The sequence below is a fragment of the Oncorhynchus clarkii genome, chromosome 16, assembly GCF_045791955.1.
Source record: "Oncorhynchus clarkii lewisi isolate Uvic-CL-2024 chromosome 16, UVic_Ocla_1.0, whole genome shotgun sequence".
Classification (NCBI taxonomy): domain Eukaryota; kingdom Metazoa; phylum Chordata; class Actinopteri; order Salmoniformes; family Salmonidae; genus Oncorhynchus; species Oncorhynchus clarkii.
Window position 1 is genome coordinate 23,646,645 of NC_092162.1, and position 14,978 is coordinate 23,661,622.

The 14,978-nt window shown below is 41.7% G+C and overlaps 1 protein-coding gene across 4 annotated transcripts; it reads left to right on the plus strand.

Moving 5' to 3' along the window:
- The first annotated feature begins 544 nt into the window (after positions 1–544).
- On the plus strand, positions 545–14,978 carry LOC139368226 (CoA synthase). Of its 4 annotated transcripts, none has more exons than XM_071106890.1 (10): positions 545–718; positions 2,894–3,650; positions 4,481–4,695; positions 5,199–5,330; positions 6,427–6,616; positions 6,754–6,818; positions 11,197–11,281; positions 11,550–11,647; positions 12,033–12,179; positions 13,855–14,978. In XM_071106890.1, the coding sequence occupies exons 2-10, from the start codon at positions 2,942–2,944 to the stop codon at positions 13,924–13,926; spliced, it is 1,713 nt and encodes a 570-aa protein (XP_070962991.1). In that variant the 5' UTR covers positions 545–718; positions 2,894–2,941; the 3' UTR covers positions 13,927–14,978. The 4 variants fall into 4 exon arrangements, with proteins under 4 accessions (XP_070962991.1, XP_070962989.1, XP_070962988.1 ...); XM_071106888.1 differs by having other exon boundaries at positions 572–718; positions 6,427–6,622; XM_071106887.1 differs by having other exon boundaries at positions 572–718; positions 6,424–6,622; positions 13,855–14,162.

A 14,978-nucleotide genomic window follows, 5' to 3' on the forward strand; every position in this document is an offset into this window, starting at 1 on the left:
TGAGATGCCAAGCAGGTTTTTACAGGTGGTCGGCCTACTGTCCATTTCCTGTCTGTGATTGTATTCTTTCTTTCTCCAGAGTGGTGCAGCGGTATAAGGCACTGCATCTCAGTGCTAGAGGTGTCACTACAGACCCTGGTTCGATTCCAGGCTGTATCACAACCAGCCGTGATTGGGAGTCCCATAGGGCGGCGCACAATTGGCCCAGCGTCGTCCAGGTTAGGGTTTGGCTGGGGTAGTCCGTCACTGTAAATAAGAATTTGTTATTGACTGACTTGCCTGGTTAAATGACACTCCTGTGTGATGCAATACAATATATAGCCTACAAATAAATAAAACATTGTATAATATAAATTATATAATAAAATGGAACCAGATTTATTCTATCAATAGCAGAAATGTTGTTTTAAGTTCGTATTTCACAAATAGCACCAACATATCAATAGTGACCTCTGTCGGCTGATTATGAAATGGAAATGAATAGCTAGATATTTTCGCTGACTGCATTACCCAGATGTCCCCAAATCAATTTATCAACCAATGAATGTTGTCCATGTGCAACCGGTAGCTAGCTAGGTCAAATGGGCATGTCTCTTTATCGAAAGAATAATAACAATATTGGACAGTGGTACAACAATGTAGTTAGCCATTAGGAATAGCCAGTTGCAGACTAGATTTAAACTTAACTCACGTTACCTTGCTACAGCATTTGCACAAGGTAAAGTAACTAACTATTGTCACTCTTCATGTTATTTCTACGCACTAGCTTGCTTACGCCGCAACCTACAGTAGCTAACGTTAGCTTGCTCGGTTTTAGCCAGCTAACGTTAGCGACATATTTCAATGATAGCTATGGGTTGTGTATGTCATGGTAGTAAATTCAAGGTGTAGTATTTTGACAATATTCCGGGGTGTACGTCGTTGCCAAGTAAAACTCCACTCTAATGGAAACTGTAGCTAACTACTCCACAACGCGGAGTTGAGGTTGACTTGTTGGCAATGTCCTGATCATAACCAACCAACTAACGTTAACGTAGCTAGCTAGTTCACGTTAGCTACTTGGCTATCCAGCTATCTGCAAGTACCAGAAACTAACTAACAAAAACAAGTCAAGTAGAAAAGCTAACTAAACACATTTCGTCGAATGTTCCTATTTCTTTAGCGGAGGTCAATGTGTCTTATAGTTAACTTAGCTAGCTATAGTAATAAGAAATCATTCGTCTTCATCCGTTTGTTTAGTCGTTATTGATTTACCAGACGTAGCTACTACCTACGGTTTAGTCCTTGGTAAAAGGCCAGGGTGACAGCTTTCCCTTATAGGTCGTTATCAATAAAACGTCACATTAAGGTGCAGACCCCCCAGCTCCGCTAAAAGCTTTGAGAACTGCGTGCGGTTTTCAATGGATTGTTAAATACATGTAAACTATTTGGTTGAAATATCATCACAGAACTACACATTTCTTATTATTCCATGCAAAACAATTGCGCACATTTAGCGCTATCAGAGTTATACCGCAATTAACTGCTTTCATGGTCAGTAAACATAAATTGATAATGTCATTTCAGATACGTGAGTGTAGCATCACGATATCTCTCAATATTGGCCACAACTAATTGGATATTTGAGTGATATAAAAGTGAACTATACCTGACAGGTATGAGTGGTTTAGCTTAATTTCCCAGCCTTTATTTAAAAAATACATTGGGTCTACTTACCAATATGTTTAACCAATTGTGCAAAGTTTCTACCAGTAGATATAATTGCATAGTAGAAACTACTTTGCAATTTCTACCGGTAGAAACTTTTCACAGTTGGTTGAGCATATTGGTAAGTAGACCTAAAGTTTGTTTTTAAGAGTTTCATCAAGATTGCAGCTGACAGACATGATAGGCTACGTGTCAAATTTTCGAGCAGAATATAAGGGATAGCTTGTTATATTGACGTTATCTTTCAGGGGATAAATTCGATGGCTATATTTGCTCGCCATCTATAGTGCTGAAGACAGTAGTCCGATTTACAACTTTACCAGGAGGAGGGCTTACCCATGTAAAGCTCTTTCCAAAAGCTTAATCTCTGATGAAGCAAGCTAAATGACACATGTTGTTTGCTTAGCTAGCTAGGTACAGTACATGCCAATAGGTGAGGGTAGCCTATCCAATCTGAAAATAGATGATCAATTGATGTTTACTGATCAGGAAAAGCATTGCTGTATAACGCTGATGATATAGTTAAATGTGGAATAATTGGAAATGTGTAGTTCTGACTATGCTCTTCAAGAGGTGATGATATTAAAGCCAAATAGATAACATTTGTTATTTTCAATCCCTTGAAAATTGCATGTAGTTGTCAAATCTTCATTGACCTGTCAAAGCTTTCTATATGGTTGATCACTCCCTGCTAATTCAGAGGCTTTTCTCAATTGGCCTAGACCAGGCTGCATGTAACTGGTTTAAAAATTACTTGACAGAACTTAGTGTATCCACTGATGGTGTTAAATCAGGTTTCCTGAATATTACGAAAGGTGTCCCACAGGGGTCTATTCTAAGTATATGTTGTATATGTTCTGAAGAGCGCATAAAAATAACTCTGATTTAAGCATATGTACTTTGAAAGGTGTCCATATTAGTACTAACATATACTTTGAAAGGTGTCCATCCCTGCTTACAGATATCTGGATAGATTCAAAAATAACTCCTTGATAAAATTAAGGTTAAATAAATACACATTTCAGCGACGCTGGTCTCCTTGCTCCCCAGCAGCCAAATTGAATGCTCTGCACGGTATTGTGACGTTTTATTGATAACGACCTTTAGCTTAGGTAACTAATTAATAGGTATAGGTTTTCTCAGTGTTTTTTGTGATGGTGTGACCCTGCCTTTTGCTCTACCCCAGACATTGTGCCAAGCGTGTGTCCCTGCTCCGGTGACACATCTGGCCAACATGTCCATGTTCAGCACGGGCATCCTGGTGCTCACCTCTCCCCTCCACACCCTCCCTCTGCGCATTGCCCCTGTACTCAGCTCGGCTGCCCAGGTGGTGGAGCGCACCCTCTACGTCCATCTCCATCCAGGCCTGAACCTGGGTGCAGGCGGGGGCCAGCCCAGGCCTGTCTTCATCCAGCCCGTGGTGGATCTGTCCAGCCTTATCACCGGGCTCTACAGCAATGCTGCCTATGTGTGCGGTCACCTGGACGTACGAGTGCTCCTCACCAACGTCCGCGCCCAGCCCAACAACGCCTCCAGCCCAGAGACAGGTGGGACAGGGGTAGCATGTAACCCCTTCCCTTCCCCACAGCCCCTCTCCCACTCCCCCGAGGTGGTGCTAACAGACTTCGCCCTGCAGGACCCGGGCCAGTTCCCGCTGGTGGCCCAGTGTCTGCAGAAGTACACGGGCCACTGTTACGTCTGCACGCCCGGCTTGGCCTCGGTGCTACTCCACCCGCAGCTGCAGAAGCTGGAGGAAGAGGTAGAGGAGGGCCAAAAGGACGACTGGGATAGTAGGTCGGAGCGCATGGAGACTTACAGTGACGTGGTGGTAGGGGGAACGTTCGACCGCCTCCACGGAGCGCACAAGACGCTGCTGAACATCTCTTGCCTCTTGGCGAACAAGCGGTTCCTTATCGGGGTGTGTGACCAAGAACTTCTAAAAAGTAAGTGGAATGATGAGAAAGGACAATGTTTGCTGTGTAAACAAGTTTCTTTGGGCATTATTAGGTCTCCTTGTCTTCTATCCATACACAAGGTATTGGGTTCCTTACCCCATAATGGGCTATATAATCTGATCTGGATTACCATTGTTAAAAGGACTTTGGAATTCACTGTGCTCCAGGTTTTTTTCTCTGGATCAAAAATGTTTCAGGTGGTGGGCAGGGGGTGCAGACTGTCGGCGGTGCAAAATATGAGGTCCCCCATCTTGACAATGTAGACATTTTTGAATTTTTAAGGCCATTTCCTGTTATTCAAATTCTTGGAGCTGAGAGAAAATAGTTTTGTTTGAGAAAGTTAATTTCCTATGCATTTTGCCATGGCTAATACTGTGTTTTGCGCAAACATAATAACAAAATCAATACTGCTAAATTCATTGTTTTTGGTATTTTAAATTCCCCCCCGATTGTCTAGTTTTTATTTTGAGGATTGTTAATTCTCAAAGATGATATTATTGAAAAACATAGAGGTCGATTATCTTTTCTACATATTTTTTGTTTTTAGTCATTTAAGTTAACACTGAAAGTGTTTTCCCATCACAAATGTATAAAGTTTGTTTTTTTATTATTATATATATTTTTGTACACTGTTTGGATTTAGGAGACCCGGGAAAAAAATGCTTAGGCGGCAGAAAATTCCCTGCACTCATCCTTGACATTGAAGAGTGGGGATTTACGGATACGCTTGCGCAATAGCGGAATAAAATTGCCTCTTATTCTTCGTTCTCTTCTTCTTTCTCCACCTCTTTTTCTTATCTTTCTCTGCCTATCCTCAGAGAAGGTGCTAAGGGAGCTAATTGAGCCATATGCTCTGCGGGTGCAGCGGCTCCAAGAGTTCCTGCAGGATGTCAAGCCCTCGCTGCAGTACGAGTTCGTGCCCCTTTCGGAACCCTTTGGACCCTCCGTTATTGATGCCCAGCTGCAATGCATTGTGGTCAGCGAGGAGACCCGCAGGGGAGGCGAGGCTGTGAACAAGAAGCGCCTCGAAAATGTAAGTGCGTTGGGTTTAATGGTCTTCTCGCGCCAAACTGCACATGTGCAGGCCGTCAAATCAAAAGCACTCCTTCGATATAATTTAAAACATTTTAGTTTGTCACTTTCAGAGGTTGGAGTAATAACATGTTGAACTAAAGACATTGGCTCAAATCCAGGTTGTGACTTTAGATTTCGAGACAATTAACAAACTACTAAGGAAGAATTCTTACTTCTCTCATTGACTTCTCGAATCCCAAATTCAGGCCTGGTCTGTTTCGCAAGCATTCCCGGAAGTCTCGTGACGTTGCGTCTCTGGGTTTAGAAACATACAGTACAACTTGAACAAGCTTCAGTGGTGTCTAATAGCTGGCAAAGACAGTCATAGTGTTGTGAGCGGGCCTCTTGATACAGCACAGGCTGAGGGATGGCTGGCTATGTATTGTTTGTGTGACGTCTGAACGTAGCCTATATATTCTCTTTATGTCTGGTGTCCTTGTCATCAACTGTCTGCCCTATTAGGGTGTTCCAGGACTGGTGCTGCACGAGATCCAGCTGCTGAAGGATGCCCACCACACTGAGATGGAGGAGGAGAAGATCAGCTCCTCCAGCCTCCGCTCACGCCTCCTGGGGACCCTCCTCACAGACCCAAAAGTACACACATTCCCCCTCTTCCCTTCAAGCCTGCTCATGGGTGTCACACATACCATACTAATTTCTACTTGGTATTTGAGACAGAAAGGGATTTTGTGTACCCCTGAGAGTAGTTTGTCGCTGACACCGGCAAAAGATGGGGCTAATTTCAGTATTTTTGATCTTTATGCAAATAACAGGGACTGTGTCCCAAATGGCACCTTATTCCCCATATCAGGGTTACCCAACTGGAGGGCTGAATTTCACCCTCAGGTGGTTTTATTTGCCCCCCCAATTTTCATTGTTGGACATAAAAGACCAAAAACACCAGGAAATCAGCCTCCAAGTGATTTTAATTTTGGAAATCTGTTCCCACGTATTTCCATGCATAATAGAGACAGACACATGTCATCGTATCCAAATGTAAGCAAGATTTGAAATGATTGTTTTAGTCAAATATTGCATCTGTTTGTGCTGCTTGCGGTCTATTTGCAATTGACTAATTATCTGTAATCATGTTCCAGCCCCCGATCATCCACTCAAGAAAAAAAATCGACCAGCGGCTTAATTTAGTTGATCCCTGCCCTATATAGTGCAATTCTTTTGACTAGGGCTCTGGTCAAAAGTAGTGCACTATATAGAAAAAGGGGGGCCATTAGGGATGCAGACAGGGCTTTTTCAGAACATCTGATAGTTACTCCAGCAAGGTTACCAGGGTAGAGAAGGCTATATTCAGGGACTCTTTCTCCTCAAGCAGAAGAAACATGCTTTTCATCCAGCTTCGCTAACCGCAAATGATCTTTCAGTGGCAATTGCAGTCACACAATAGACTACTATTCCCTAATTGCCAGCGAGTGCTTTGTCAAGCACGTTGTTGGGATGCATCAGGTATCACAAGACCTGATTTTTCACAATTCAGTTTCTCCTTATCTCATTGTAGTCTAATTGGACCTGAGCCTTAAGTTAGTATATGATTAAATGTGTGTAGTCAGTATCGTAGATATATGATATGTCAGACATTTAGTGTGATTATTTACACACAAGCCCCCATATGACTGCCAATGCATTTTGATGCCCCGTTCACCTTTACCCCTCTTACCTATCCCCTGTGAAGCAGAACAAGTCCCATCTCCCCCTGGTGCCCTACGTGATTGGCCTGACCGGGGGCAGTGGCAGCGGGAAGAGCTCCATTGCCCAGCAGTTGGAGGCCCTGGGTGCGGTCCGCATCGACAGCGACCAGCTGGGCCACGAGACCTACCGGCCGGGGGAGGTTGCCTACAACAGGGTGCTGGAGGAGTTTGGATCAGGTGCGGGTGGGTCTTCTGTTCACATAGCCGACAGAAGCTGTCATCATATTCTGTATAGTAGAGAATTGATTTAACAGATATAATGTAGGGCTTTACCCAAAGCATCTGTTTCAATGAATGACTCTTATCATTTGCAGATCTTATTAATGAGGACAAAACTATCAACAGACGCGCACTAGGCAGGAAAGTTTTTGGAAACAAGGTAATGTTTGTGTGTGGCATGTGTGAAATACAGCCCAATAATATTTGAGAACATAATATTTTATAAAAATGGCAAGGGATGTAAAAACAAAATGTTTTTTTTTGTTGTTGTTGTATTTAGCGTTTTCTTTTCAAATATCAATGGAATGGACTATATCAGCAGAGATATAGTGCCTTCAGAAATGATTCACACCCCTTGACGTGTCAAAGCTTACATTTGTCACTTGTCAAGACTACCCCCTTTATGTCAAAGTGGAATTATATTTTTATACATTTTTATAAATTAATGAAAGATGAAAAGATGAAATGTCTTGAGTCAATAAGTATTCCACCGCTTTGTTATGGCAAGCCTAAATAAGTTCAGGAGCAAACATTTGCTTAACAGGTCACAAAAGTTCCATGGACTCACTCTGTGCAATAAATGTTTAACATGATTTTTGACTGACTACCTAATCTCTGTAAGGTCCCTCAGTCAAGCAGTGAATTTCAAACACTGATTCAACCACAAATACCAGGGAGGGTTTCCAATACCTCGCAAAGAAGTGCACCAATTGGTAGATGGGTAAAAAATAAATAATATTCCTTTAAGCATGGTGAAGTTATTAATTACACTTTGGATGTAGTATCAATACATGCTGCCCCTACAAAGATACAGGTGTCCTTCCAAACTCAGTTGCCGGAGGAGAAACTGCTCAGGGATTTCACCATGACTTTGGTGACTTTAAAACAGTTAGTTTAATAGGAGAAAATTGAGGATGGATCAACTACATTCTAGTTAGTACACAATACTAATCTAAATGACCAAGTTTAAAAGAAGGAAGTCTGTACAGAATACAAATATTCCAAAACATGCATCCTGTTTGAAATAAGGCACTAAAGTAAAACTGTAAAAAATGTTGCAAAGAAATTAACTGGGGCAAATCCAACACATAACTGAGTACCATATTTTCAAGCTTGGTGGTGGCTGCATCGTGTTATGGGTATGCTTGTCATCGGCAAGAACTAGGGAGTTTTTTTATGATTAAAAAGAAATGGAATAGGCCTCCCGAGTGGCGCAGGGGTCTAAGGCACTGCAGTGCCAGTGCTAGCTGTGCCACTAGATTCTGGGTTCGAGTCCAGGCTCTGTCGCAGCTGGCTGCGACCTGGGAGACACATTTGGCCCAGCGTCGTCCGGGTCAGGGGAGGGTTTGGCCGGGAAAGACATGTCCTTGTCCCATCGCGCACTAGTGACTCTTGTGGCGGGCCGGGCGCAGTACATGCTGACACGGTCGCCAGGTGCACAGTGTTTCCACTGACACATTGGTGCGGCTGGCTTCCGGGTTAAGTGGGCATTGTGTCAAGAAGCAGTGTGGCTTGGTTGGGTTGTGTTTCGGAGGAAGCACGGCTCCCGACCTTCGCCTCTCCCGAGTCCGTACAGGAGTTGCAGCATTGAGACAAGACTGTAACTACCAATTCGATACCACAAAATTGAGGAGAAAACCGGGTAAAGGAAAAAAAAGATAGAAATGGAATAAAGCTAAGCACAGGCAAAATTATAGAGGAAAACCTGGTTTTGTCTGCTTTCCAACAGACACTGGGAAACAAATTCACCTTTCAGCAGGACAATAACCTAAAACACAAGGTCAAATATACACTGGAGTTGCTTACCAAGATGATATTGAATGTTCCTGAGTAGCCTAGATAGTTTTGAATTAAATGGCAACACTTGAAAATGGCTGTCTAGTTATGATCAACAACCAACTTGACAGAGCTTGAAGAATTTAAAAGAATAATGTGCAAATATTGTCCCTAAATACATTTCTCAACCAATCAAGGGGTCTCTCCAGGTTAAACGTGGGATGTCCCTCATAAACAAATAGTCAGTTAAATGAATGGTTATTGCATAATTTCCAGATCTATTAGATTCGTTGAATACAATGCAATTTAACCAATTGACTGGCCAGAGAGCATGGCATTCATCAGCAAAGACGCAGTGCAAGCTGATAGTATTTTGGACAACCACATTGTTGTCAAAATTATTAATGAAATCGCAGTGTCAGCTCTACGGTGATTTGCAATTCATAACTTACATTTTACCGGTACTACCAGTAGTAGTAGGCCAACCGATACCACGACGGAATGCGTTTGAAGGGATAATGCGCCACCGAGAACAGCTAGCATGTTCAGCAAAGTACATCGCCAGTGGCACGCACACACTTCGTGTAGATCAGCAGGTGGGGGCTTTTCGAGGCAGCCAGGCGAGACAATTGAAGGAGGATACGGTGAGCAAAGTTACTGTGCTCGAATTTAGTCACGCTTGCTCAATATAGATTGGTGCTTCTAATTGTGCATGTTAAACTTTTTTTTTTAAAGGTTAAAGGTTACACTCTATGGCTGGATTTATGTATTTTTTTCCAATGCTAACTTGATTGACCCTCTTTCTACAAGGCCTCTAGTCTATGAGAGGCCTAATCATATTTGTATGAATATTTTGTTAACGCCTAGGCTATAGAGACGCATTCAGGTAATGAACTCATTATTATACATCAACGTTTTAATTGGATTACAAGTTTTTATTGTTAATCATTCTTGAATTTGTTAGGCTATACAATTAAGTAGATTAATAAACTGATAATACATTCATAACCTTTCAATAATTTTTGAATATGATAGGATGTATAATAAATAGAATGCAATATTCTATGTGAATAATGTTCTTTAACATAGATCTGGAAATTATGCAATAACCATTCATTTAACTGACTATTTGTTTATGAGGGACGTCCCACGTTTAACCTAGACACATAAATAGTAGGACTTTGCGCTGGCTTCAGCCATGACGACATGAGAGAAATTAAACATCTGCAGGTGTGAGCGTGTGTGTGTCACTTTCCAATCCGATGCTCGGGACAGATCTGAGCGCTTGATCTGAGACTGTTTGGTCTCTTGGGCATCAACTTGGGAGAGCGGACAATGCATTATAAACAAAGAGCCGCATATATTGGGTGTGTGGAGAAAAGTGAGGCAGGGCAACCGTGAAATAGTCATTCAACTTTGTCCGGCCTCAGCTAATTGGCTGCAATTAACTAGCTAACAAATAAACAAAGGAGTAACTTAGGCTTGCTAGCTAAACACATATTTCCTCCAATTGTCCTATTTCTATAACTATAAGACACCTTGATCTTTGCTAACGTCAGCTAGCAAATAAGAAACCAAACTGTCTTCATCCGTTTAGTTGTTATTGATTTACCAGATGTAGATACCTACTGTACCGTTAAGTCCTTTGTAAAGTTCCAGGGGGACAGCTTTCCCTTCAGTAGTTTATTCGCTTTACCTCCGCTAAAAACATGGACAACTGCCTGCCATTTTCATGGGATTGTAAATAAATGTTAACTATTTGGTTGTAATGTCATCACCTCTTGAAAAGCATAGTCAGAACTTCATAGAACTTTATTTTCTTTCCCGCAATCCTGACTAGTTTCCCAGTCCCTGCCGCTGAAAAACATCCCCACAGCATGATGCTGCCACCACCATGTTTCACCGTAGGGATGGTGCCAGGTTTCCTCCAAATGTGATGCTTGGCATTCAAGCCAAATAGTTTCATCTTGGTTTCATCAGACCCTAGAATCTTGTTTCACATAGTCTGAGAGTCTTTAGATGTCTTTTGGCTTGTTTATGTCTTTGTTTAGCACCGTACTAACTGTTAGCTTGTTAGCACAGGCCTGCTACTTCGCAAATCATGTCCAATGAATTTATCACATTTTTAGAACACACTCAAGAACCTTCAGTGGACTATTTAGTCCAACCAAGTTGTAGAAACATCACAAGGATGATCAATAGACCTTAGCTCAATTCCGGAGTCTCATAGCAAAGGATCTGAATACTTATGTAAATAAGGTATTTCTGTGTTTTATGTTTAATAAATGAGCAAACATTAATATAAACCTGTTTTCACTTTAACATTATGGGGTATTGTGTGTAGATTGATTTTTATTTAACTTATTTTAGAATTAGGCTGTAACGTAACAAAATGTTGAAAAAGTCAAGAGGTCTGAATACTTTTCAAATGCACTGTATTTGATCCATTTTGAATTCAGGCTGCAACACACAACATGTGGAAGAAGTCAAGGGGTATGCATACTTTCTAAAGGCACTTTGTGGGCTTCTTTCCCAAAACATTATCGGCCTGAAAATGTGTTGTCAGTTTGGCTCTGTGACTTAATGGCATCGGCTTCTGTTAATCATTATATCAATTGATATCCTCAAACTATGCTTGTATGCTTTTATATGTTATCTGTACTTGTTTTTTCTTGTAACATTTTTATTGTATGCACATTAAGATTACACTTGTAATGAAAGCGCTTTACAAATGTAATAAATTAGTATTACTATTGTTGCAGGAGAGGTTGAAAGCCCTCACCGACATTGTGTGGCCGGAGATAGCTCTACTCGTCAAGGAAAGGATCCAACAGGCCCGAGAGGAAGGTATGTTGCTGATTGATACTTGTCAAAGTTGTGTGTGTGTATATATGTATGTATGTATGTATGTATGTTTGTGTGTGTCAGTGTTTGTGTGCTTTCACCTGTGTGTACAGACGGTGGGCTTGTGTTCCCCTGTAGCTCAGTTGGTAGAGCATGGCGCTTGCAACGCCAGAAGAGTGGGTTCTGAACATAAAATGTATATACGCATGACTGTAAGTCGCTTTGAATAAAAGTGTCTTCTAAATGGCATGTATTCTATTATTCCCCCTAGGTAAACAGGTGTGTGTGGTGGACGCGGCTGTGCTGCTGGAGGCCGGCTGGACGGACATCGTGCACGAGGTCTGGGTCGCCGTCATTCCTGAGGAAGAGGTATCCCACATCTGTGCTTTGAACGTCTGAGAATAACCTCATAGATAACTGCGCAAAGGGCACTCTTTCATTTTGATGCATTACACAACCTGGAATTTAGGCATAGGGTTTATCTTAACTCCTCAACACAACTTTGTCCTCAGTGTCAAAGTGACAACATACCAGAACATTTTGAATTGAAAATAATAAACAAAATGGTACTTAAACAGTGGTAGTTCAATTACATGATCATTTTACATTTGAGTCATTTAGCAGATGCTCTTATCACAGTAACTGTGAGTAAGACCCTTGCATAACATCTAATGCTAAAAGACACAACACTGATACAGACTTTTTTTATTTTTTATTTATTTATTATCCACCCCAACACTCCTACCCACCCCAGGCGGTGTCTCGGATCATGGTGAGGGATGGTGTCAGCCAAGAGGATGCTGTGCGCCGGCTGCAGAGCCAGTGGCCCAACACGCAGCAGGTGGAGCAGGCCAACGTGGTGCTCTGCACTCTGTGGGAGCCCGAGATCACCCAGAAACAGGTAAGGAAGGGAGAGGGAGTCCAGGTTCTTGTTCATTAGGAACCAAAAGGAAGAAAACAAGGAGGGACTGGTCCATTTTCCCATTGCAAAACATTTTGTTACGGTATTCCCTAATGAACATGACCCAGGGCGAAGCCAAACACACTTACGGGGAAAATGGCTTGATAAAGCACATTTGAAAAGTCCTGAAACCTTTACCATCCACACATAAAGGCTTCTTGCATTTTTATAGGAACAATCATTTTTATGTATCTTAAGCTGCGTCCAGATTCTCCACCCTTCTTCTAAAGTGGGCATGCCACTTGCACACTTCCAATCATGGATTAAAAAGTATTGGATTGGTGTAAACATTGGCTGGAGAGAGTTTCCACTAAAGCTTACCATATGCTTCCCAGTCAAAACAGTTTGAATTATGACTCAATTCTATGACTTTTTGGTGTTCGGCAGTTTTTATTTTCTTACAGCTGTTCGAGCACACAAATGTATTTCTTGAGGCAAGCCCAAGTTCGATACCCTACATCCCTTCGTCGGTGAGTGGTCGACAGTCGGGTTTCTTCAATTAAGTGTTAACTAGTCATCTGTTGTTGAATGACAACTTTCATGCACATTTTGTCACCTTAAAAATACTGCACTTAGATGTAAAATTGCGGCTAAGACCTCAGTAACAAAAAATATTACAGAGTTCTTGATTTATCTTTAGATTGATTCTGGCTATTTTGAGGAAGTGTTAGTGTATGTTGTTGCTACGGCGTCTCAAGGGGAAAAACTCATTTTTCCGCTCTCCTTGTTTTACAAGCAAATGTATTTTTAAGGCAGTATGCGAGGCGCTGATGCTCGCTTCGCGTAGCCGAGTTCTGCTAGGAGAAAACCGAACCTAGTATGTGGACGCCTTTCGGGGGTGACTACTCGGACAAAGCGAGTATCGTAACGGATGTATTTTTTTGTTGTTATTTTCCATGATTGGGAAAAACAAACATGGATTTAATAAAATATCTAACAAGCGGAGGGAGGGTAGGAAAAAAGATGAAAGGCTGACGCACGTTCTCAGGGGTTAAAGTTCTCCGTCAATGATTTTGTGTTTTACATTATTGAAAAAGATTGGAATTGGTCAAACTTGCAGTTTAATGTACAAAATTATCCTCTTTCCTTAAAAGCATGATGGTCATGACATTTTTACCTGGGAGGTTAACTTGGCCCTGCAGACAATCGATCTGAAATGGAGATGGGACGTTTTATTTTAGTATTTTTTTAAATAATTTTTGCTTTAACCCCTGCGTTCTGACGGAGTGACAGCAAACGCATCTACCCGCTGCTCCTGATCTGCAGCTTCCTTGGTTTATATGAAAATGCAGAGAGACGATTAGGTATTGTCAACCTCTATTTAGGCGTTTCAAAGCAGTTTTTCCAATTACGAGTATTATCCCTGTGAATTTACGGCTACAAATAAGAGTATGGCAAGTTTGGCACATCCCTAGTTTCCACCATTGTTAAATCCATGACAGGAAGTGTGGAAGTGAACACTTTGGGGGAAAAGTGAAGAATCTGGACGCAGCTTACACATGAACATTTAACAACCAAGTATTTTCATTATGGCTTTCAGGGAGGATGTAGATACCAGTCAATGCATTGTATAAACGAACCCTTTCTCACGTCTACCTCTGCATTTAAATCCCAGGTACGGAAGGCCTGGGATCTTCTTCAGAAGCGGATCCAACAGAGTCGGGAAGGAGCCAAGCCACCGTCCTGAGTCAGACCTCCGCGCGCATACACACCTCAACAACAACAGTGAACTGCACACATACCGACTGTAAGCCCTGCAAGGGACGAGGGTGGCTCCAAAAGTGCCAGGGTGCAATCATGTTAGGGACGTGTCTGCCTTAAAAAGAGCACCACAGCGGTTGCTTTGGTGTGCCTGCAAAAGACGCTGAAGCCATACTTGTGAACTTTAGAAACAGTTTAAATTTAAACAGTTTCTCCGTCTCAATGAGCATCAGCCAATTAAAATGAATAGAACGCTACATTGTAGCTGGTTCCATCAGATAACCTGGCACACGTTAGCCCTATGCTAACCTCACCAGATGACAGTGATTATTTCCTGGAACAAAATCCCTCATCAGCCTATCAAATATCTTTTAGACTTTATTTCCACCAACCAATAGACATGTTGGTTGTTTAGCAACAAAACCGACAAGTACGCAATTATGGGGCAAAACTTTGATTGTTGACAACATGTAAACTAATTTTGTCTCCAATATTTATTGAAGACATTAATACATTTGCACAACTTTGATCCATATTAGCATAGACGTTACATCAGTCAACACCTCAAAACAAGACATTGTATCAAGAACAAGATAAAAACTAGATGAAACGAGCCACCTGCAATTCCCCACATGGCAGCTTCTTGTCATTGTTGCTAGATATCTGGCCATCCAGAATCACAACAACACCGACTTCTGCCCCATTGAAGTGTGTGCGTTGTTTTCGTGACGTTGGAAGAGAACCTGTCTTTGGCATTTCTTAAAATAGGTCAACCCAGGTCACTAAAGGGATATTTTAAACCTACAAATTTAAGGTTTACTTTTGTTCCCGTTGGTATGTAACAATGTTGTGTGCCAATATTGCAGTGATGCATCCTTGACTAGGCTACTAGTACTAACGTTAGACAAAATGTTCACGTTTTCAAATATGACAAAATCCCAAATTTGGCCTGTCCATTTCACACACATTCGTGTGCTTTCACAACAGTAAAGATGTAGGAGGATTATACAACATGTATGTTTTATATTCATATATCGT